Below are 23,724 nucleotides of genomic sequence, written 5' to 3'. Positions count from 1 at the left end.
TTCTGTAGCCAAGGAAACCCAGATCCATGGAGCTTAACAACTTGCTTCAGGTTACAGGGCGAGTGTGAACTGGGTTTCACGCTTAGACCTCCCACACATGGTGCTCCTGGGATTTCCCACCTCAGGGAAGGCGGGGGCGGGCTCTGGAGCAGCAGTCTGCTGGACAACAGGGAGGTCACGGTGCGCTGGGCCCAGCTGCCCCCATGGGGATCCATGAAGAGGGAGGATAATACTGCACCTGCTGCCCAGCAGGGCTCAGCTGCAGACCTTTGCTACAGGCTGAGAGAGGCTTGAGATCGGACAAGATGGCTGTCTCTAGGAGGGCTGACCACACATATAACATGGCCAGATCTCCCTCCTGTGTGATCCCTAGAGAAATGACCCAAGTGGGTCAGGGGATGGCAAGTTGTAGCCCAGCCTGGGTGACTTAGTGACTTAGCGAGACTGTGACTCAAAATAAAAAAGACTGAGGGTATAGCTCAGTGCAGAGGGTCTACATTCAATCTCCAGTATAACAACAACACAAAACAAAACACAACACCCCAAACAAAAAAAAAGCCATATGCAACAAAACTGCTGTCGAGGAGATACAGAAAAACTGCACTGGGAAGCAGGGGCCTGGTCCAATCAGATTGGAAGCTCCCCCTGGGGAGGACAGCCACACAGATGTGACCTTGGGAGGGCACAGGGGGTGTCATGATGCTGCTCCAGCTGGGGTCAGGGTGTTGATGTTGCTGTTCCCTGCCACATGGATGCGTATTGGGTATACAACTTTACAGTGTGTGAAATGCTTATGGACAGTAGGTAGCAAAGCTGCCCTTAAAATAAAACAAAGTGTGTTGGAACCAATTTCAAGCGATTTTTCTCTTCCAAACACTATAACTCAGCTGGACTCGGTGCCATTGCCGAGGATCAACTCAGTGGCATGTGCTAAGCTCCAGTGGTTTCTTTGAAAGCAATTTGCCCAGAAATGCCGTCTTAGATGCGGAGGCTGTGAATTTCATGAGCCCACTGGGCTGCATGGCCCATCTCTAATCTCATTCTGAGCTGTGCAGTGTGGCAGCCTTTTTTTTTTTTTTTTGGTACCAGAAATCGAACTCAGGACCTTGCGCTTGCCAGGTAGGTGCTTGTGCCACTGAGCTATATCCCCGGCCCAGTGTGGCAGCCTTGACCCAACCTGGGCAGGGTCTGCCTTCTAGGTCAAGTCAACTCCTCGGTCTGTGGGTCTCTGTAGAAACAGCCCCAAAGCAAGTTCAGGCTCCAGGGCCAAGCTCTGTGGGGATTGTTTTGGTGCCTTCCTTTTCCAGGAAGCCCAGGCCATGGGGACCTGCCCTCCCATGCCCAAATTCCATGACAGCCACTGGGCACCTTCCTGCCCTCATTCATTGGAGACCTTTATCGTGTGACCCTCTCTTGCTATTACAGTACATTTTGACATCTTGCTCTGGATCTCCAGTTACCATCTGCCAGCTCCACAACCTCACTGCAACCATGTCCCTGGCTCCCTGGCTTTTCTGTGACCATACACCAATCTGGGGCTCAAATTACAGCCTGCTCCCTGCCCCTCCTCCATTGACACTCCATACTGAGTCTCAGGGAACCCCACTTTCCATTTTTTTAATATAAAAGAGATGATACATATATACTACCTGGCATGTGGTAGGTGCTGAATAAACAGGAGCTACAAAGCTGTCCTCGAGCTCTGACACACGCGCACTTCCTGGTTGGATCCTGTCCTCCCTCGTCCTGCTGGATTTGCAGCCTGGATGGCTGGGACCTGAAAAGAGAAAGACTATCAGACCCGGAGCAGGGGTAGATGATACAGAGGAAGGGAAAGGACAGGTGCTCTGCTGTGGAAGAAAGGCCACAGCATGATATCCTGAGGTGCGTGTCCCCCTGCAGGTGACAGTGATCGGTGGACCACACCAGCACCTGGCGTGAGAGAAGGGCTTCTGCCCCATCCAATGGTGTGGACATCCAGGAAGGCCACAGACCACAGATCCCGAGACTTCTATGGGTGGAAACCTTGGATGGCCTTGGGTTGACTCCCGGCCACCATGCAAGTTCTCTGCAGGGCCTGACCACAGCACCTGCAGAGCTGAGTTGCTCTTTGTGGCTACAAACTCCTCAAGTTGAAGGCAGCAAGCAGTGTCCTGATCTGGCAGAGCTGGCTTCTCTGTGAATCACATCTCCAACCTCTAGTTTACCATGGGCCTGGACAGGAACACACCACGGTGCACACACACTGTAATTTCCCAAAGGTGGCATTGCTCACGGTGGCTGACAAGGCCATTGCAAATGCCCAGCTTACCTGCTCTGGGATTTTCAGGGCAGGATGAATTCTCCTGGGAAAAGAGGCCAGGGAAATGGACAGGGACCTCCCAGCCTGGCAAAGTGAGGCGGGAGGGGCCTTCTACCTGCCCTGACAGCTGTCCCAACTCACAGAGGTCCTGGGCAGCTGCTCAGGACTCCTCTGTGCTGCAGTGGCAGGGACCCTGGACACTGCTGTGTAATCAAGAACTTGCTGGTCTTGGCTTTGAGCATTAATCACAGTTGACATCAGGTCTCCCAGGGATGACAGAGGCTGCTCCTACTGATGTTATGCAGGTGGAGGGAACTGTCAGAGGCCCTAGACTGGGGAAGTACAGGGACGCATCTCTGGAGGACACTTTCTCCTTGTTCTCCTCATGACCTCCCTGTGCTGTGGCTGGGACAGGAGCTACACAGCTGCCTCAGACAGAGGCCAGGGCTGGGGAGGCTCTGAGAGCCCCTGCCTCAGGGAAGGTTCGCAGACTCCCAGGATGCCGAGTGAATGCAGGAGAAAAGTGATAATCTTCTACATTCTTTAAAAAAGGAATCTGTTTCTTTTATCAGCCATCAGAAGAGGCTTCTTATTTATTTTTAAATTTTAAGAAAGCTTTTAACTGTGAGAAAGGGAAAACAGGTCTGCACCATCACCCTCTGCCATTCTCCCTTCCTGCCATCTCAACATAGGCTGGGGAAACTGAGGCACAACCAACAGTGAAGCTGGACTTTCTGCTTTGGTTTTAGAATTCTGATTACAGATTTGAGAACTTGGTCCTAAGGCCAGGGAAAACTTTGAGGATTCTTTCTGGTAAATCAATCTTTTGACTACTTGAGATACTCACTTTTGGGTAAAATATTCAGTGGACAGAATCAGTATCCTTGATGCTTATATACAATCTGCTGTGTGCAAGGCACATTGTTAGGCATAATTAAAAGCTCTCGAGGACTTCTTGAGGTAGGTGGTATCATTGCCACTGTCACCATCTTACAGCCAAGAAAATAAAAGCCAGGAGAAGCTCAAGGTCACAGCATAAAGGTGGGATTTAGACCCAAGGTTCTCGGATCCCCCTTAATCACTACTGTACAAACACTACAATTATTTATCAAAAAAATTTACTTTCCAAAGGGATAAGACCAGAAACTCTGTGTACAAAAGCTACCTGTAATGTCGCTTCAGTGTGTAAGACAGAACTAAAATCAGGTTCCAAGATGGCAGAGGTGAGCTAGTTCATGAGGAAGCATGTGACGGGTGGAACTTACCTGCTCTGTTTCTTTTCTTTCTTTCTTTCTTTCTTTCTTTCTTTCTTTCTTTCTTTCTTTCTTTCTTTCTTTCTTTCTAACTGGGGATTGAATCCAGGGCCTTCACACTGAGCTACAACCACATCCCTTCTTAAAGGTTTTCTTTTTAAATTTTGAGACGGGTCTTTTTAAGTCATTAAGTTGCTATGTTAGGCTCAAACTTGTGATCTTTCTTCCTCAGCCTCCTTGAGTGCTGGGGTTACAAATATAATCCATGCCCAGTGGTACACTGTGTCTTGTTGCACCCCCCTTAAGAATAAACAGAGCTCAGGATCACTTGATGTTTGAGGGAATCTCCACAAGAAGGCAGAGATTAAGAGGTAAATGGATATAAGGAAATTACAAGAAGGAGACAATGCACTGAGTAAGAGAAAACTTCAAGAAGAGACTAAATAGTTAAGTTCACTGAGGGTCAACTATACACAATAGTAGGATGCTATGAAGGAACAAGGAACAAGGAATAAGAAGGAGCTCTTGGCAATGAAAAACAAAGCATCACGAATTGTAAGCCAACAGATTTGGAAGATAGAATTAAAGAAATTTCTTAAAAAAGTTAAAGAGAAGGAAGATAAGAAAGGGATGGGGAGAAGGAAGTAAATTTAAAAATTCAGTATCTGATTAAAAAAAAGATCCCTGAGATACCTTACAGAGATTGTGAAAGAGAAATGATGTTAGAGATTGCCTTACAAGCTTACTTTACTAACTCTGTATGACTCATGCTTTAATTTAGTAAAACAAAACAAACAACTCAAACAACAGAAACAACAAAACATATGCCAGTGATTGGAAATATGGACAATGCATTTTAGTATGAAGAATCAATAGTTGCCTCTATTTTCTGCACACCTCATGTTGTATCTTTTGTAATGCTGTGAGACAGCTTCCTGTTGTGTACACAGAAAGTGCTGACTGTGCGCCCAGAACTTCTTGGATGTCACCTCACTTGTCCTTCACAGGAATTCACTTAGGTTGGTTTAATCATTTCCATTTTATGGATGAAGAGATAGGACCAAAGGGTTGTATAACAGAGTGAGATCTCACAGCCAGTGGCAGAAGAGCAGAGTTCCACACAGCCCTCTCAGATGCCACATCATCTGATCTTGAACCAGAAATCTAATAACCTCTCATCTAACCAATGAGATTCCCTGCTGCCTCAGTTCCAGATTTTCTTCTTTAGTACTTTAATCTCTCATTTTGCTGGAGCACATCCTCTAGTAGCTGTCTCTGAAAAGGTACACGGTAGTTCCTGCTATGCTATCAATGGAATGTGAATTATCTCATTTAATCATACAACAACCCTATGAGATAATTATTCCTGCTCTCTCCCTTTTACAGAAAAGGAAACCAGTACTCAGAGATGCAACAACTGTCTGCCTCATTTCTGTATTCCCAGTAGAATTTAGCATGGAGCCTTGCTGTTAGTAGATCTTCAATATATATTTATTGGGTAAGTAAAAATAAGTATCTAACCTTGAATAACATAAGCAGTGAGATTGCTGTTGCTTCAAATCCAGAAAGCTGCAAGCCCTTTGGAAATGAGCTGCTTTACAGTGACAGACATCTTTTTCTTTTCTCTTAGAGGAGCCCAGCACTGAAGCTTTGGAACCAGAGAGAGCCAGAAGTCAGTTAGATAAATGCATCTCTGGTTAATTGATTTACCTGCGTGATTGGGTGATTGGGTGATTGGAGTGAGCAGCTTGAGATGCAGGGTTTAATTATTCCAATGAAACTCCACCTAATTGAAAGGACTTCTAGTGGAAAAAAAAAAGATTGTTTAAAAGGATGACATATGCCTGTGAGAAAGGACTGAAGAGTGTACAGCCCTGAGGTGTTGCCTTATGGAAGAGGGTCAGACCCTTTCTACCCCACTCCCACCCTCCCACTCCCCTTCATGCTTACAAAAAGGGCATTTACAGAAGCAGCTAGAAAATTCACCCTGCAAGACTCTCCTTTGTATCCCTGCTAACTTGTTAACCTCTGTCTATCTCAGCTCGTTCAACCGAAATATTGACAGGATAAAATTCCCCATCAATTAGCATGCATGCAGCAATCAGTAGAGCTTCACCAATACATATTTTGAAAGCAATTTTGTTTGTAGCATTAACTGAGTTCATCTTAAAAACTGTGTTCCTAGCCTCCCTTGCAGCTAGAAGTAACTGAAGGACACAGTTCTGCCTAAGTGATAGTTCATAGGTGAGAGGTCAAGAAAGCCTCTTTAAAAGGGAGTAGGGGAAGAACTAGGTGAGAATAATCTTTTACTTTTCTTTGTCTTCCTACTTAGAATGTGGGTGTAATACTTGGAAGTAGGGCAGCTACTCTGTGACCATGAAGACAAGGCCATATTCTAAAGATGATTGAATAGGATGCTATAAGAACCTTGGGTCAGGGATGACACTCTTGGGAAGCTAACCTTTGAGTTCTTAGTCCATAAGAAGAATAATATCACTAGGATGTATAAAATCTGATTTTGTTTCTATTACTTGCAGGAGAATAAAATCCTAACATACAGACGATATACAAAACCCATGCCTTCTAAGTCATAGGTTCCAGCCACAGACTTTTGAACCTTTAAGTCTGAGCAAATGCTTTATCTATTTGTTCCTGTTCCTTTTATCTAGTTACAAAACCAGAGTGGGTAAGTGATCAGAGAAGACAAAGCACTACCCATGTGTAAATTACCATAGGGGAGACACAAATGAGCTGCCACCGGGTGACAGCAAGTCAAGGAAGACACAAGGATCCCCTGGGAAACTGGACTAGCAGCCTTCACTGTCACCCAGGTACCAGTGCTCCTCAGTGGGCTGCACCACCTACACGCAGGTAAGCACAGCAAAGGGGCAGTGGTTTCTGTGGATACAAACATCTCTTTTAGAACAGGAAGAAGCATTCATAGGAAGTAAGGATGGAGGGTGTGGCGAATCACTGATCCCCAGAGACCCAGGCTATGGCCAAACATCACCCCAACACATTCATCTCCCCAAGACCTGCCACATGTCCTGACTTGCTCTGTGGGGGCTTTGCTTTTATATCAAGACAACTGATTTCGGAAGGATACATACCTCTTGCATTATGGAAAGATACTGTGCCCCTCACCCCCAGCTCTTATTTATCTAACAGTACTGTGAGAAAGCTTTTGAAAAAGGCATGATTAGGAATGACAGATTTAAATTGTTCTGAAATGCAGATCGATTTAGCACATTGGCTCTTTATGAGCATGTGTCCCATCTGGATTCTAGGGCTATGCATGTGGCAGATGGACAGCTTGGTGGCCACTCTGAGCTGTGGCTGGGCCATCTTTCCAAACCCAGTCACAGAACATGGTCACATTCTCGGAGTCTTATCAGCTTTGATAATAAAGAAATACTGTCCTGTTGTTCCCTTTGATGCCTGGTCAGCACATTGCCTTCACCCTGGAGGCTGGTACCTACGGAGACTACCTGCTGATTTCAATTCAAGGTACCTCCATGTTTTCAAAGGCAGATCCTCTGATTTCCTGGTGGAGCTCTTTTCCTCTAGATATGTGTTGATGTCTTGGCTATTGTCTGATGGTTGGGATCGGGAGTCAGTGGGGAGCCCACTGACCTTTTGAGTTCCTCAGGTTGGCCTCGTGGGGAACCGTATTATCTGGTCTGTTGTGGGTCTTCAATAAATGTCCACTGACTCAAGTGCTGTCATGTTCTGAGGGTCGGTGATAAAAACATCCCGTTGTTGCAGAATCATACTTAGCTCAGAAGGAAGAGATTGGCCTGGGCTAGCCACCCCGGGGTCTTGCTGGCTGCTCCGGGAAGATGACATTGCTTTCCTTGTGATTTCTACCCTCTTTTGCCACTCCAAGCCCTTGGAAAGAGGCCCTGTGTCGCCCTCGTTTGTCTCTAGCACACTCAGGCATACTGCTTATTGTGAGCTGAGAACATACCAACTCCCTTCCAAGTCCAGCCCAAAGACTCCATGCAAAAGCAACCCAGACATAGCGCATATTTTTGTGCACAAGGAGGGAGGGATGGATGAGTTGCTTTTTGATCTGGAGAATCAGGGAGATGGTGTGGCAGTAGCAGAATCAAGACACGGGAAAGTCCCTGCCCCACTCTGGAGCGTGAACCAGTATAATCCTGCTCCTGGGAGCCTTTGGGGCTGGCAGTGAATGTGTGGGGTGGACCCAGCGGCCCTAAGAACCTTCTCAGTGAAAAGGTTGGGTCCTCCTCGAGTTGCACGGAAAAGGTCACTGACATCATCAGACAAGAGCCCCACCCAGAGAGCAGCCAAAATGAGAAGCAAGAGGATTCTAAATCTTCCCTTTTATCTCTTTCCCTTCCCACTTGGCTGGTACCAGAGTCCCAAGGGAGCCTGCGGCAAGGTTCAAATGGCAGAGCAGGCTGGCCCTGGATGCCTTTGGTCATCAACCCGAGGAGTGTCTGCCAAGTCTGTCAGGCCATCCCGGGGTGGCCCCAGGGCAAGGAGTGGGGGGAGCCCCACGATTCATTCATTTGCACAATCATTCATTTGATTCAACCAGCATTACTGCACGCAGAGGGCAGAAAAATGAGGCAGGAAAAGAAAAACTTTATGATAAGGTTCAGGGGGAAAAAACAAGACAAGGACAAGTGAGACTAAGACACAAGTGACCAATGCAGAAGCATCCAGAGTCAAGCAAAAGAGGCAGGAGTCGCAGCTGGAGGACTGAAGGTAAGAAATGGACTCATGGGGGAGGAAAGAGGCTGGGAGGTGACGGGAGCCAGAGAGAGGAGGGAGAGAGGGAGGAGGAAGCCTGGACTGTGGCCCAGCCTGGGTGATGTAATATCAGTCAGTGTTAGAGATTGAACCAAGAGCTTCTTGCATTCCTGCACGCTAGGCAAGCTCTCACCACTGAGCTGTACTCCCAGTCCCTGCCCCATATTTAAAGGTGAGCATAGCTCAGACAACACAAATCAGAGGCCTGGCTCATGATTCACCATGGGATTCCGCTGGACTCAAGGCCAGCACCTGCAGCCCAGAGGAGGCTGTCTCCCTCCCCATGTAGGGCCTATCCCAGCCAGAGACCCATCATGGGCTTCCTCTGAGGCCTCGGCACATGGCAGCACACAGACCAAGCAGTGACTCCTTCTGTATTTATGAGATGCACCAAAAATAGACTTGGACTTGATGTAGCAATCGATTTAAAATGCACTTCAAGTTGGTGGGCGATTTCATGAAACATCCTCGGAGCAGGTAAATGCAGTAACACTTCTAAGCACATTTCTGTGCATTTGAAAAGAACTCTGCCAACTTTTTCCATCAAATGGGCTAGTAGCTGGAAAAATGCAAGGCGTGGGTTTTCTTAAACTGGAGCAGGTAGCGGCTTGGGCCTCTGGCTTTCTACTTCTATCATTCTTGTCCAAGGATCTATGGACCCACGAGGTTGGAAGATGGCCCCTCAACCATGGCAGGGACCTGCCAAGAAGGAGGCTAGAGACCTGGCATGCACAGGGCTCCCAGCTCTTCTTCATCAAGAGGCCTTCATGTCTGGCCAACACCAGGTGCAGGAGACAGTGGTCCTGGGCTGTACTCAGGCCTCAGACTTCTTAGTTGCACCTTGTGTCATTCAGGGCTCAAGGTCAAAACTGCAATTTCTCAGCTATGCCTTTGCTAGGCAGATTTCCTGCTGTATAAGAAAGAGGAGGCAGATATCAGGGGCCATCATGGGAGAGACTTTGTCCAGTGAGCTGCTGTCTCCAGGTTCCTTCTGCTGTGGACTGAGAGAGCCTGGAGGTTGGGGTTCCGTGGAAAGGGACCCCACACATAAGGAAGAGGCAGTTCCTGCCCTCATGAGCTTTAAAGTTGGACATACTTATTGGTGCAAAGTGATAGGGTTCCTCCAAACGAGGTAAGAGGTGCGGGAGGAGGAGGAGGGGGAGATCGCTGAAATTCTACCTTTGCCAAACAATAAAGAAGTCAAACCTGAAGAATCTTTGCATGAAGAGGCAAGGCTGACAGCTCCCCTCTGTGTTCTAGTGGAAAGGACATGGCTGTGAAGAGACCCCTGGATCTGAACGGCTCTGCTATTTGCAACTGTGTGGCTTCACCTCTCTGAGCCCCTTCCAGTTGGTCATAAAACTGCATGAGGAGCACCGATCTCTTACGGGTCCCATAGCACACAAGCTGGGCATCTGATCAGTGTCACTTAGCCCCCTCCCTCACAAGCCAGCTTCAAACCCAAGACACAAACAAGAAGTCCCCACATAGTTGCTCTGTAACTCTGCACCCCATAGAATTCAGGGAAACTCCTAAACCATACTGATCCTTTTGCCTGGGCTTCTGATGTGAAACTCCTCTACCTGGTGGAGGTAGCATTTTTTAAATCTCTCATTTCCTTCTACACCCTGTGGCTTAGCAAGCGTTTTACAGTTGTAGGTATTTAATATTTATGAAGAGATTGATTTCCAATGGATAAGTGCTGGCTTTCTTTTCCTTGTCATGGTTTCCTCTGTTCGGCTGATAAGACGTTGCTGTCCCTGTGTGTGGCGAGGGCTGCAGCCACGACAGCTGCCAACAGGCTCCTCTGCCCTTCACTCCTGCAAGGGTTTTGCTGTGCCTGCAGTTCAGAGTCCAGTGCCAAATCCATCCTGCAGTCCCAATTGGTCACGGGCTATAATGACAGACATCTTCCCATTTTTGACCTGCATGCAGGAGCAGTCACTGCGGCACCAACCATCTTTATTGAGAAGATGCAGGCAGGTCAGCAGGTCCTGTGCTCCACGGAATCAGCAGTTCAGCGGCTGGTTCTCCAACTCCATGTCCATGTCACCAGCTTGGCCGAGGGATCTCCTACATCTTCAGGAAAAGCAGCCAGGCTCTCCACAGGGGTGTTCTACGTTTGGTTCTGTTTGTGAGATTCTAATTCCTTGAAAACTGATCATCTGAACCAGCCAGAACTTGTGGGATTGCACGGACCTTGCCTTGACTCTCTACCATGGAAGGGAACAGGAAGGTCATGGCAGCATCCACAGCAGGTGAGCTTTGGGACAGAGATTCCTGGACACTCCTGCCCAGTGCCAATCCATGACAGAAGTGAAGTTGGGGGCAACAGCATCTAAGAAGACAGCCCAGCCTCCTCTGTGTTGCGTGTTTATGCTTCAGTCATCCGTCACTGGATCCCAAGCAACTCAGGACCAGGCTGAGCTTCCCTGGAAGGGCACGAATAAGTGAGATGCTGGTGACGGGAAATTGCAGGATGCAATAGTGATGTTTAGTGTGGACTGGACAGGAGGTTAAGATGAGTGCCTCGAAGTTCAGCATACCTGCTTACTCAGGAAAGAGCCAATGGACAATTTAAAAGAGCAAGGACCACCACCACTCAACCCCAGGACCAGTGGCCTGGCCTCAGAGGTTCTGACCAGTGTCATTCCGCTGCCTCCAATGTGTCTGGTGGCAGCATTTCTAGAAGAATCGAGCAGGATCCCTAAGTCCAGGGCTCTTATTACTGCTATTACCCTAACAATGAGCATTTCTGTTGGGACTAGGTGGGCACGGAAGCAACATTCAATCTGCTTTGAGTTTCCAGGCTGGGAAACTCTGCCAAGCAGACGCCAAGGGAGCGTGTTAGTTAAAATGCATTAATTGAGCAGCCACTATGTTGGGAGCAAAATAGGTTTGTACAGCCAATTAGATGTTAGGCTATGAGAGGGAGAGAGGGATGGAGTGAGAGGAGGACTCAGAAAGGGTCTCTTTACTTGTAATTAACCACAAAATAAACAGCTCTCTCATGGAATGGAGCTCCACACTTCAATTAGCTCCACACTCTTCTGTCCCCTATTAGTTCAGATAATCAAGGGTTGGCTGTAATTAATTCATAGAATGTGCTCAGGAGCACAGCCAAATGGCAGCTTGGAAGGCTGGCAGAGCCATGCAAGTCTCCCACGTGCCTCAGGCAAGGACCTGCTCCAGCTCAGCCTCCCCGAACAAGACAGGGTCACCCTGGGGTGAGTGCGGAGGGGGGCAGTTGTCAACACAGGCTACTTTTGTGGCTGGTGGCAACCATGGGTTCCCCCACCTTCTTCTATTCAGTCCCTGGGGCTCTAAAACCCAAAGAGCAGTCACATTGGAAGTAAAAGCATCTTATCCAGACAATGGAATATTACTCAGCCATAAAAATAGTATGATGCTAGGTGAAAGAAGCCAGACCCCAAAGGCCATATATTGTGTGACTGTTTATACGATGTATTCAGAATGGAAAAATCTATAAAGGTAGAAATAGATTAGTACAGTTGGCCCTCTGAACCCATGGGCTCCCCATATTTGAAGATAGTATAAATATTCACTGTATGTTTTGATCATACCTCGTACAGTTTCCTGAGTGCAGGTGAATTGGGCCCAGGCTGCAATCTCACAGCAAACAGCCTGGCCAGAAGTATTATTATCTTTGGCAAAGACACAAAGCAATTCGAACTTGGAAAGGGGGACCTCAGGGGATGCAGGAGTTGTGGGGAAGCTGGATTTGGACCCCAGGTGGTGGCCTGTGGTGTACCGCTGGAGGACTCTGGTGGCTTTTCAAAGGTGAGGGCTCTGGAGAAGGTGACAGTATATATGGGAATCTCAGGAGTGATTTTTTGGGCAAGGAGAAGCCACAATGGAACCAGAATCAGGTGGGAAAAAGAGAAGGGAGAAGGTTTAGAAGAGAGGACGGGGACACGGGGTTTGTGATGGAGTAAAGGGAACAAGAACTCAGGGTTTTATTTAGCAACCACAGGTGCAGAGCTGAGAAAAGGAAAGAGAAATGAAAAGCAACACAGAGAGGGGAGCTGGGGGTGGCGTGGGCGAGCCAGTGGGACGGCAGGTCCGTGGGGGGCTGTGGCTATCTCAGGTTGAGTCCCTGCTTCCGAGAGCTCCCAAAACCTTGAGCTGCCTGTATGTGAACCTGAATAATTTCCTGTAGGTTGGTTCATCTGTTTTAAAGCCATTGGAGATCCTGAAACCTCGAAACACTTAGACTCACACTTTCCACCTATCTGGGCATGCTAAGAGAGGTCAGGAGCTGAGCGCCATGAAACGTCTCAAAATGCATCCATTTTCTCCCCCTGGCAGAGACTCTAGCTGAGAGTGCAGGTCAGATGCTCTCCTCCTCTTCTCTCTCCTCTCCCCTGCCCTCTCCACCCTCCCTCCTTCTCTGATCTACAGTATAAAAACATCTTTAAAGGAATTTGTCAGGTTGGAGGTTCACTTGTGGGCGTTTCTTTTCACTTTCTCTACTAAAACATGAGGCCAACCAACATGAGATCACATCTTTCTGATGCATTCTGCTTCCTACACCACAGCTGTGATGGAAATAACATCACCACGGCTCCGAATGCAGCGGGGAGAGAATTCAGGACCCCTTCCACCCAGACACCATCTCTGCCTTCTCACCATGCAGGTGAACAACGATAAATCAGATGCCAGCCAGGAAGCCTTTTATGGGTGTGCTAATGACACGATCACCAGTAATGAAATGAGGCACCCGTCAAAACTGCACCCAGAAACTGTCGATCAGCATTACCGGACTCAGAGCTGTTGGGGCCGCTTCTCCTTGGTGGTGGAGTGGGGTGCCTGGCTGCCCTGTCATCATCTCTCCCTTCTCGCCTGTGCGCTGGGAGCTCTGGATGGGTTGATTTAGGAAGCCAGGCTTGAAGGTTACACCAGCGAGTGCAGGCTGGGGCTCCACCCAGCAGTGGTGACAGCTGGGATCAACCTGACATTTCTGCATCGAGGGATGTTAGCAGCTGTATGACTTTGAGACAGAGTAGATGTATTATTCCTTTCTCATTTTAAGGGTAGCCTTTAAGGCCTGGCTGACTTTTTTCAAACCGGTGAAGTCAGTTTAATGCCCTAAAAGAAGGCTGTGCAGTCTCTCAGGAGCAGAAGGTCTCTAGGGACTGTCCATGCCTCTGTAGGCCATGGGACTGAGGACTTCCTGGAGCATTTCACCAGGAATCAAGAAACCTCTGAGGCTACAAGAGACCCCATGGGAAAGCAAACTGTCTTTTTGGGGCCCTGGACTGCCTCCTTGGGAAGGTGCTCACTCCAAAATGCCTGGCTTGTGCGTCCTAGTATTTCTCACCCCATTCTGCTTGCGGGCAGAGGTAGGCTTTGGGGTGGGGCAATGCTAGACCATGTTTAACAACAGGCTCATTTCTTTACTGTGGTGGGGGCAGTGATCCTTCCCAGAGCCAGAGATGGCTGGGCTGTAGGGCTGTGCTTCCAACATAGGCTTCTAGAAGCCAGTGCGGCACCCTCTTCCTCTCCCCATGGCATGTGGGTCCTTCCATTGGATGCACGCTATGCACTGAGCTTGCTCACCCTAGATGCTGGCACTGTCCTCAGGGAGGAGAGAAAAGGCCTCTGCTCTGATAGGAGGGGTGTCTTCACTGCATGGGTCAAGGGCTCTGCAGAGAAGCCTTTGTAGCTGGCTTCCAGCTCTGCACAGACCACGCTGGGGTGTGAACCAGGGGCGCCAGTGCCAGCTGCTGAGATTCCACATCTTGTTTAGGAAATAAAGGAATGAGAAGGAGCACATTGGAAACCACTGAACTCCTGGGTATAGACAAGAGCAAAGGGACCAGGTTGAGAGAGAGGGAGTCACAGCAGCCCTCAGATGTAGGATGCAGCTACACCAGCCCTGCATAAGTAGGAACCAGGTGGAAAATGTACTCACGGGTGTTTGAGCCAGGTGCGTCCCAGCCCTGTCTCCGTGTTTCTCTCAAATTCCCTCTCTGCTGCTTGTGGTCTGTGAGACCCCAAAAAATGCTGAAGCTGAGGTTGTAGCAGTCTCCCCGGAAGCCCACATGGGCGCCAAACTAAGAGGCTGCAGCTATTTTTAGCAGAAGGAGGGAGGGCCGGGTGGGCTGCACACTTCCTCTTTTTTTCCCTGAGCAGAGTTTGTGGGTGACTTCAACCCCATGGAGGAGGAGACTGGAGACCACAGGGGGCCATGCTCTGCATGGGTGCCGCAGAGAACCGAAGCACATCTGCCACGGGGGGAAGGAGGGCTTCGAGGAGCGGGGCAGGTGCTCTCTGCCTTTGAACTCCATCGAGGAGGGAGTGCGGGCCTAGAACACCCCAGGGGAGAGGCTCTGCACGCACACATCTGACTCTACCTGCTTCTCTACACTCTTCTACAGGTCTTGGTGGGCACAGTGCCCAAAGCACCCTGGACTCCCCATCACAAGCACCACCAACATCCCTTGGGCCACAGTCTGACAATCCGAGTTTGTCTCCATCTTCCCCAGCAGCTTTCCCCCTGCAGGCTGCCTGGACCCTGGGGTGTAGATGGTAGGGGGTGGCAGGGGGCTGGAACCACCACAGCGAATGGGGCAATAAGAGTGTGGGAAGGACGGAGGCAGGGGATGAGCAGAAATCCCCGCCCAGCACCCTGTGCAGGTGGCCGCCAGCCCCTTCCCCTTTCTTCAAGGCTGCCCCTGTGCCCCCAACTCCCGGATGGCTGAACATGAGTTCCTCTGTGTCCTCTTACTCTCTGTGTCCCCGCAAATCAGAGTCACATTTATCTCGGGAGTCTGCTGCTCCTCTGCTTCCAGCCTTTCTGTTCCTTTGTTTTCCCTAAACCTGTTGTATGATCTGTAAGCTGCACGGCCACAAGGACAGTTCAAAGCATAATGAGAAGACACTCATGGTACTGAGACCCCAGGGGAGTCGCAGAGCAGCCATCCCCTGGAGAGCTCCTCCTGCCCCTTCCATTCTGCCTGTCATCCTCAGATGCAACTGTGCCTGTGGCCTTGGTCAATCTTGCTCTTTCTTGGACTTTAAGAAGACAGGACAGTATGGCCCTTGCTCCTGTGGGTCGGGCTTCTTCGCTCTGAACTTCAGGAGCATCAGCTGGGGTGGGTGTCGGCAGCTCGCGCCTTTTGTTACCGAGCAGTATCTGACTGATGTGTGTGCTGTAGTTTGCTCATTGTCTACCAGACGGACATTTGCTTTGTTTCCTGTTTGACTGGACACTGTTGTGTAAGTCTCTGAGGGAACATATGTTGCCATTTCTTTGCGAAGATACTCTAGAGCAGGACGTGACTCATGTGGTGGACATCTGGTGAACATTACAGCTTTTCACTTCCTGCCAGCACTGGACTAGAGACCCAGCTCCTTGGCAACCTTACCATCACTTGGAGCATAGATTTGTCTGTGGCTCTGTACTCAGGGATACAGGCAGGGAGGATCTTCTCCTAAAGCCTTGGGAGGAAGCATGGCTCCACGGACACCTTGATTTTGGACATCTGACTTTGATGCTCTGAGTCAGTATCTTTCTGTTGTTCTGAGCTGCCTGCTTTGAGGTCACTTGTTACATCAGCCCTGGGAAAGTCACACATTTTCCCCTCCTCCATCTGTCTCTGCCAGTCAAATTCTCACATAGCTGCACAGCCCTCCCTTACCAAGGCCACCGCCTTCTCCGTGAAACTTCCCCTGATTACCCTCGTGTGCCCCCGGCCACAGGCGTCTCCAGACAGCACCCACAGTGGCTCAGGGTAGGGCTCTGCTCAGCTGGGTGACCTCAGGAAGAGGTTCCCCTCAGAGTCAGTCCAGGGCAGGAAAGAAACGGGTGTTGTTTAAGCTGGGTCTTGGGGCTTGCTTAATAAAGGGACGGCTTATGGCACTGTGGATAAGGCACCCGCAGGGCTCTGTGTAGCCAGGAGGAGGGTGACATCTGGGTAGAAGACAACAACCTGTCCCGCCTTATCATTCATGGAGGGCAGCCTTGGATGCCTGGCGCTAGGGCACCTGCAGGCTCTGAGTGGGACAAAAGGAGCTCCCGCCATGTGTTGGTGCAGTTGGGCCACCCTTTTGTGAACTGCTCTGCATGGTGCTGGGGGGGCACTGCTGGGATGCTGTCAGCTGAAGGAGGACTCCTTCGGGGGATGGAAGGGAAGGGAAGCACGGCAAGAAGTTAAAGGTCACAGTCATAGTGAAAGATATTGAACTTCAAAGTCTGGAGAGTCTCAGGGGCCATCACACCCACCAGACACTATTTCACACCTGAAGGAATGGAAATACAAGGGATAAACATCCAGTGAGTTACAACTACCCTGAACTGCGTGCCTATAACATGCAGGTTCAGCCAGGTCCTTTACCCAGGTCTCCTCCCATCATCTTGGCATGGAATACGCCACATGTCCTCATGTTTCAGAGGAGGTTGTGGATTAGGGGGACCAGGCCCCGAACCCCTACAGGGAGTTAGGAGAGAAGCAAGGATGGATCTTTTTGGTTTGCTGATCTTTCCGTCACCTGCGTTTTTCTCTTCCTGCCCTGGAGAGCTGAGCCCCCAAAGACCAGAGAGGACAGCATCGGTACATCAGGAAGCTTAAACCCCCTGCACACAGCTGAGGAAGCAGCGTCTTTGTGTGGCTGGAGGCTGCGGGGAAAGGATGTTCAGCCCTATTCCAGTGTTCCCGGGACACCTTCCGAGTCCCTTCCCACCGTGGCATTCTGACTGCTCCCTGTGGCAGAGGCCATGATACATGAATAGCAGGATGAAGTCTCAACACCTTTTGTCCAGAAGAGGAAGACAGTCCCAGCGAGCACCAGAGAGACCCTCACCTCAGGACGGGGGCTGAATTCTCTCACAGCAGCCATGGGGAATAGGGATACTTGAGGCCACAGGAAAGGACACCTCAGAGACCCCCGGGAGAAGGCAGCAGTGACTGAGTCACACAGGAGAAGGAAGTGGCTTCCAGGTACTTCTGGCACACACCCACGGGGTGTGAGTCTGAGTGTGTGGGTGAGAAGTGATTTCTCTACCACAGCAAAAATAACATAGAACACACACCAGCTGGCTGTACAGCACAGCAGCCCCACAGAAGCTTGGGGACCCTAAGATGGACACCCCCAACTTGAACTAGGTATTTCTGGGTAGGAAGCTGAAGCTCCAGCCCTCTCAGACCTCAGGGACCAGCAGGGAGCTCTTTTCCTTAGGCCCTTCCCAGAGCGGGCCCCAAAGCTGTCTGAAGACTCAGGACTCAGTCTTGTCCTGGCATTGCTTGTTTTATTTGTGTCTGCTTTGAAACTGTGGCTCAGGCCCTTGACTGCTGACTCAGCCGCAGGAGTCCACACTCATAAACTCCTACTTCAAAAAGGTCCAATGATTTTATTTTCTGACCATAAATATGAAATTTAATTAGCAGCTTGCTGCTAATGAAGTCGCCATGGAAACTAGCCTGGAGACGCACAGCGTCCCATAAAACAGAATCCGCCGTCCTGTTAACTCTTCCTTCCCCTGCCTGCCTGCCCCTCCCTGGGGCCCTCCCACGGCCACACGCAGCTGTGGCCTGGGGACAGTAGAGGAGGAACAAGGAGCAGCTGCTGGCCCAGGCAGGGACTGAGGAAGGTTCCAGCTCAGGAACCCCCTCCCCAGGTCTCCAGGAAGTTCCTGGGCACCATAGCCACTAACTCTGTACAGTGGATTTTGTGGGTGAACTTGACCAGGGTAATGGGTGTCCAGAGAGCTGGTGAAGCATGGCAGGGTGTGTCTGGGTGGCTGCTTCTGGTGGAGATCAGCACTTGAGTCAGTGGCCTGGGTAAAAGATCTTCCCCTCCCAGTGTGGACGATGTCATCCAGTCTGTAGAGGGCTGGGTAGAAAAAAAGGCAGAGGAAGTACGACTCTCTTCTTCTGCCCTTGAACATCAGAGCTCCTTGTTCTCAGCCCTCTGCACCCCAGGTCTTCCACACCGTCTGCTCCCCCTCGTTCTGAGCTCTTTGAACTTGGACTGCATCACACCAGTGGCTTTTCTGACTCTCCAGTTGGAGACAGTATCTTGTGGGACCCTTCACTGTCCTAATTGCACGGGCCAATTCCCACAGTAAATTCCCTTTCATCTGTGTCTCTGTAGATCCTATTGCTTCTGTTTCTCTGACTAATACACTCTGCCCTGATCCGTGCACAGCTTCCATCCTCCCTCTAAAATCCCTCTGATGGAGCATTGTCCATGGCAGGCGGGAGGGACCCAGAACAATGTAGAGTCTCTGCAGAGGAGCTCAAGGAAAAAACAGCAGAGCTTAGAAAGAGTGCAGCTACACAGCTTGATGCTAGACGTGAGTGGGTGAACAAATAGCTTGGTCCACTCTGGCCTGCTGTGGACAGGAGGATGGAGAGTGGCTGGGTGAGAGCCATGTGCAGCCTTCCTGCTGGCAACTTTCAGATCTCTCCACTGGCAACCCCAAGGTCAGAAGGACTGTGCCCTCCCTCCTTTGCACTTCATGAAACACACAAAACCCAGGACCCTCCCTGTTCCTCCAACTTCTGCCCTCCGTGTCTCTACAAAGTAAGGAATCATAATGCCCCCAGTTGGTGGGATTTGAGTGGTGACTGAACACATTCCTAAAGCTCACATCTGGAAGGTAGTGGGTGTTCAGTAGATGGAAATTCTCACTCTCATCACCCTTGTCTGAGTTCATTAGTTAAAGGCAAAGTTCAGTAATTAATAAAATGCAAAGTTCAGAACTCACTAAGGTCAGCGGGCTCACTGAGAGGAAATGGATCCTTCATTGCATGCATTATCCAGGCAGCTGCAGTTCAAATGTGACTGTGACTCTTCCAAACACGTTGGGGGGAAATTCAGTATACATAGTTGCTGCCAACGTAATGCCAGTGTCACCAGAGTGTGTTCAGAGCTTCTGTGTGACTGCATCTAAAATCCCAGCATGCCCTGCACTCGGGAGAAGATGCAAGGACTACCACGTGTGAACCCTTGGGAGGTGTGGGAGACCCACACCTCAGGTGGCTGACCTTGGCTAGACGGTAGGCAGAGCACAAATCATCGTATTCTAGAAAAAAAGTTTATGGCGGAAGGTAAGAGACTTTCCTCCTACTTGCTTTTTTTGTTTGTTTTTGGTTTTTTTGTTTTTATTTTTTTAGTTTTGGTACTGGGAATCAAACTCAGGACCTCGTGCTTGCCAGGCAGTCGCCCTGCAGCTGAACTATACCTCCTGGTCCATTTTTTTTTTTTTTTTTTGATAGACTTGTATTACAATTCTGAAGGCCTTCAGCTTCTGGCTCTGAACAAGAAAGAATGGTTCTGGTTTGACCCCTATGTTTCTGTGGGGATTTTCTTGGGGTCATGACCGAGAGGGTGGGATGTTGCGGCCCAAAGGCCCCCAACAGATGCAGCTGGCTTCAGACATTCCACATGGGGGAGATGGGGTTGTGTAAACCGGGCCCCTCCTCTCCTCTCACTCAGTTTCTAGCAGGAGGAACTGCCTGTCTAGGTCTCTGAGTGCACACTCAAACTTCTTGGCACTGTGGCTGCAAGCTCAGCCTTGCCTGGACTTTCCAGACCGCAGCCTCTTGGGTCACACCTGGACCTTCCCCATCGACCTGCGCATTTGAACAGGTTCTGCAGGCGACTCAGGTACACACGCCAACTCACCCCTCCCTGTGTGCAGACACAGCTACTATAAATACGTTGAAGTTTTGTTTTGTTTTTTGACGGTACTAGGGATTGAACCCAGGGCCTTTGCATTGAGCTACATCCCCAGACATTTTTATTTTTAAGTTTTGAGACAAGGTCTTGCTAAGTCACGTGACTGGGATTAAATTTATGATCTTCCTGCTTCAGTCTCCTAGAATACTAGGAATACAACTCATGTGACAGCACACCCAGCTTTTCAAAGATTTAATGAAAACATGAACATAATAAGGGGCTAGAGATGAATGCTACTTAAAGGAAATTCTAGAACTAAAAATTAGCATATCTTAATTACATATTCAATGTATGGACATAACTATTTGGCCATTGCAGAAGAAAATATGAGTGAATTTGACAGCGGGGCAACAGAAACTACATAACTAAAGTATACAGAGAGAAAAGGGCTGAAAAGAATGAACAGAAGCCAGGTGCAGTGGCACATGCCTGTAATCCTAGCTACTCAGGACGATCACAAGTTCAAGGTCAGCCTGGGCAATTGAGCAAAACCACATCTGGGATGTGGAAGAATGAACAGAGACTCAGTGAATTGTGGGGACAGTATCTGGTAGTCTGATATTAAGTAATTATAGTTCTGGCACAAGATAGAGAGGCAATGTTGAAGAGAAATTACTTTTAAAATAATGATCAAATTTTCAAAGGGGCCAAAATTTTTCCAAAGCCAATGAAAAAGATTAACCAAGGGATCCGGGGCTGGAGATATAGCTCAGTGGCATAGGTGCCTGGCAAGTGCAAGGTCCTGAGTTCAATTCCCGATACCAAAAAGAAAAAAAGAATATTGCCTAGAGATCCAAGAAACTCAATGAATCCAAAGCAAAATAAACACACAACCTTCATCAAACTGCTGATCATCAAATTGCTGAAAACCAAATATAAACAGAAAAGTCTTAAAAGCAGATGAAAGAAGTGGGAAAAGAGAAGGGAAAGAAGGAGAAATTTTGTATGTATGTATATACAGGATAGTTAACATAGTTGTTCTACTGTCTTCTATTTCTTTGCTGAAAGAAACTGCTAATGAGTCCTTGGTTGATCAATATTGCATGTCTCTATCTGTTTTCATGAGAAACCACTTTGAAGATATTGATATGTAATACAAGAAGCATGGTTAATTTCCTACCGCTTTGTTTGTAACTCTGTATTGTCTGTACTGTTCTTTTGCTATTTTGTAACAGGTTGTCTGTCTGTTAATGTTTTCTTCCTTTTATTTTTAAAATAAAAATCAGATGAAAGAAAAAAGATGATGCTACAGACAATGAAATGGCTCAGAATCACCACTGACTCTTAGTAAGACTGGATGCTGGGCCATCAGCGGGATGTCTTTCATGTACAGAAGCAAACAAACAAACAGGTCAACATGGGCTTCTTCCTGAAGTGAAATATCTTTCAAATGTAGGGTGAAATAAAGACCTTTTCTTTGATAAGCCAAAAGCTGAAGAAATGTATCCCCAGCAGACTGCGACACAAAGAATGTTGAAAGACATTTTTCAGACTGAAGAAAGATGACAGCAGCCAGGAGCCTGGGTGTGCATGTGAAGGGCACAACAGGGTCTGTAGGGGAGGAGGTAGGACATACTCTTTATCATTCTTAATTTCTTTCCAAGATAATTGCCTACTATGTGATACATGTGTGCCCATGTTTAAAGCGGCACAATTCACGATAGCTAAACCTTGCAAGTGGCCTATACACCCATCCACAGATGAATGGATGAAGAACCTGTGGTATTTACACACAGTGGAGTACTACTCTGCCATAAAGAAGGATAAACTTGAGTCATCTGTAGGAAAATGAATACCCCTTGAGGCCATAATGCTAAGTGAAATAAATGAAACACAGAAGGTTAGATATTGCATGGTTTATTATATGAGAAACATAAACTAGAAAAAATTTAAAGAGCTAAATAAAAGACAGATGATAGGAAAGAGGGAGAACACACTTTGTGGAGACAGGAAAGGGTTTTGGGGAATGCAAGAGATGGGAGGGCTAGGAAGGGAAGTAAAAATGATTAAGATGTGAGATGAATATGTACCAATTCCCAATGAATGTAATTATTAGGCATTGCAAACATATACTAAATTAAAAAACCCCACAAAATAATAATCTATTTTGCAGTTTATAACAGATGTAAAATAAAATATATGACAATAATAACAGAAAGAATGAGAGAAGCTTAAATAAAAGTATACAGTAGCAAGATCCTTAAGGTATATGTGAAATAATATAGCATTCATACAAAGTAGACTGTGATAAATTAAAGATGTGTTTTATAAGCCTCAGAGCAACTGAACACACACACACAAATAAAACACAGAGGCAGGCTAACAAGTCAGCAGAGGAGATAAAAAGGAATTTCAGAAAAGCCCTTGATTAACCCAAAGGAAGGAAGAAAATAGGAAACACAATGCATCAAAAAGAAAACAAGAGAGTTGGCTGGCAAATGTTAATGGACTAAACACTTTGTGAAAATCAGAGACTCTCAGAGTGGACGAGAAAATGGTCCAGCCGTGTGCTGTTTCTTATAGATACACTTTGAGAATGAAGACACAGATAAGGTAAAGAGATGGAACCCTCGTCTGCAAACTGTGAAAGGTTTACACTAAGGTCAGAGGAGTAGATGTAAGGAAGAGAATCAAGGCCAGAGTCAAGCACGACACTTCATGAAACAGAATCAGTTCCTAAGAGGGCAAAATGGTCCTAAATGTGTGTGCGCCTCCCGCCGGGTCTCAAAACCCACGGGGCAAAAGGGGATCAAACTGAAAGAAGTAGGAAAATCTGGGATTATAATTGATTTCAACAGTCCCCACTCACTAATTTTTAGATAAAAATCAAGGATATGGAAGATGTGAACAACAGCACCTTGTCCTAATTGGCATTTGCAAAATGTCGTAGAATACACCTCTCCGAATGTACATGCAACATTTGCCAAGGCCTTTGGTGGGTTCATAAAAAGTGTCTTGATCACTTTAAGAGGATTAAAAAAATTGTAGAATAGGTTTTCTGATACAAAAGGAGAACTTGACAAGAAAATGATACTTAAACATTTTCTAGATACTTCAAAAGAAAATGACATAGTCCTAAATAACTCTTTGGTCAAAGAAAAAACTAAAAGATAAATTGAAAATACTACAAATTTAATGGAAGTTACATCAATATATTATCTTATTTATTTTTCAGACAGGTTATTACTATGTTGCCCAAGCTGGTCTCAAAGTCCTAGACTCAAGTGATCCTCCTGCCTCAGCCTCCTGAGTAGCTGGGACTATAGGTGTACAGCACTATGCCCATCTAGAAATTTATGATGTGAAACGATCATAGTAGAAATGAAGAATGACTTCAAATTAATGACTTAATTACCTATATTAAAAGTCCAAAAAACCAAAATAAGAGAAGAAAGGAGATAATAAATTTAAGAATGGAAAACAATAAGAAAGAAAATTTAAAACAGTGTAGAAAAATTGATGCTACTATGAGCTGATTCTTTGAAAAGATCAACAAAATTGGTAAACTTCCAGCTAGACTGATTAAGAAAAAAGTTACCAGTAATAGGGATGAGGGAGGTAATATCACTACCAATGCAACAGGCATTAAGAATAGACTATGGACTACTGGGAAAATATTTATGTCCATTCATTCTACAACATGGGTGATAAAATCAGAAATTACACAAAAGACAAACTCAGCAA

At 47.6% G+C, this 23,724-nt stretch overlaps 1 protein-coding gene across 9 annotated transcripts in view; it reads right to left on the bottom strand.

Moving 5' to 3' along the window:
- The window catches only part of Card11 (caspase recruitment domain family, member 11), a 118,689-nt gene that overhangs the window by 38,215 nt on the left and 56,750 nt on the right, over window positions 1-23,724 (bottom strand). For 7 of the 9 annotated variants that reach the window (XM_013521270.1, XM_005397861.2, XM_005397859.2 and 4 more), the window contains one exon: window positions 1,650-1,777. In XM_013521270.1, coding sequence (XP_013376724.1) covers window positions 1,650-1,656 — 7 coding nt within the window. In that variant the 5' untranslated portion in view covers window positions 1,657-1,777. Of the gene's footprint in view, window positions 1-1,649; window positions 1,778-5,265; window positions 5,285-14,269; window positions 14,390-23,724 lie in introns of those variants that run through there. The other 2 variants (XM_013521268.1, XM_013521269.1) reach the window with 2 other exon arrangements.

Source organism: Chinchilla lanigera, unplaced genomic scaffold, assembly GCF_000276665.1.
Source record: "Chinchilla lanigera isolate Chin_1 unplaced genomic scaffold, ChiLan1.0 scaffold00059, whole genome shotgun sequence".
Lineage (NCBI taxonomy): Eukaryota > Metazoa > Chordata > Mammalia > Rodentia > Chinchillidae > Chinchilla > Chinchilla lanigera.
This window is presented reverse-complemented; position numbering and strand designations above follow the sequence as displayed.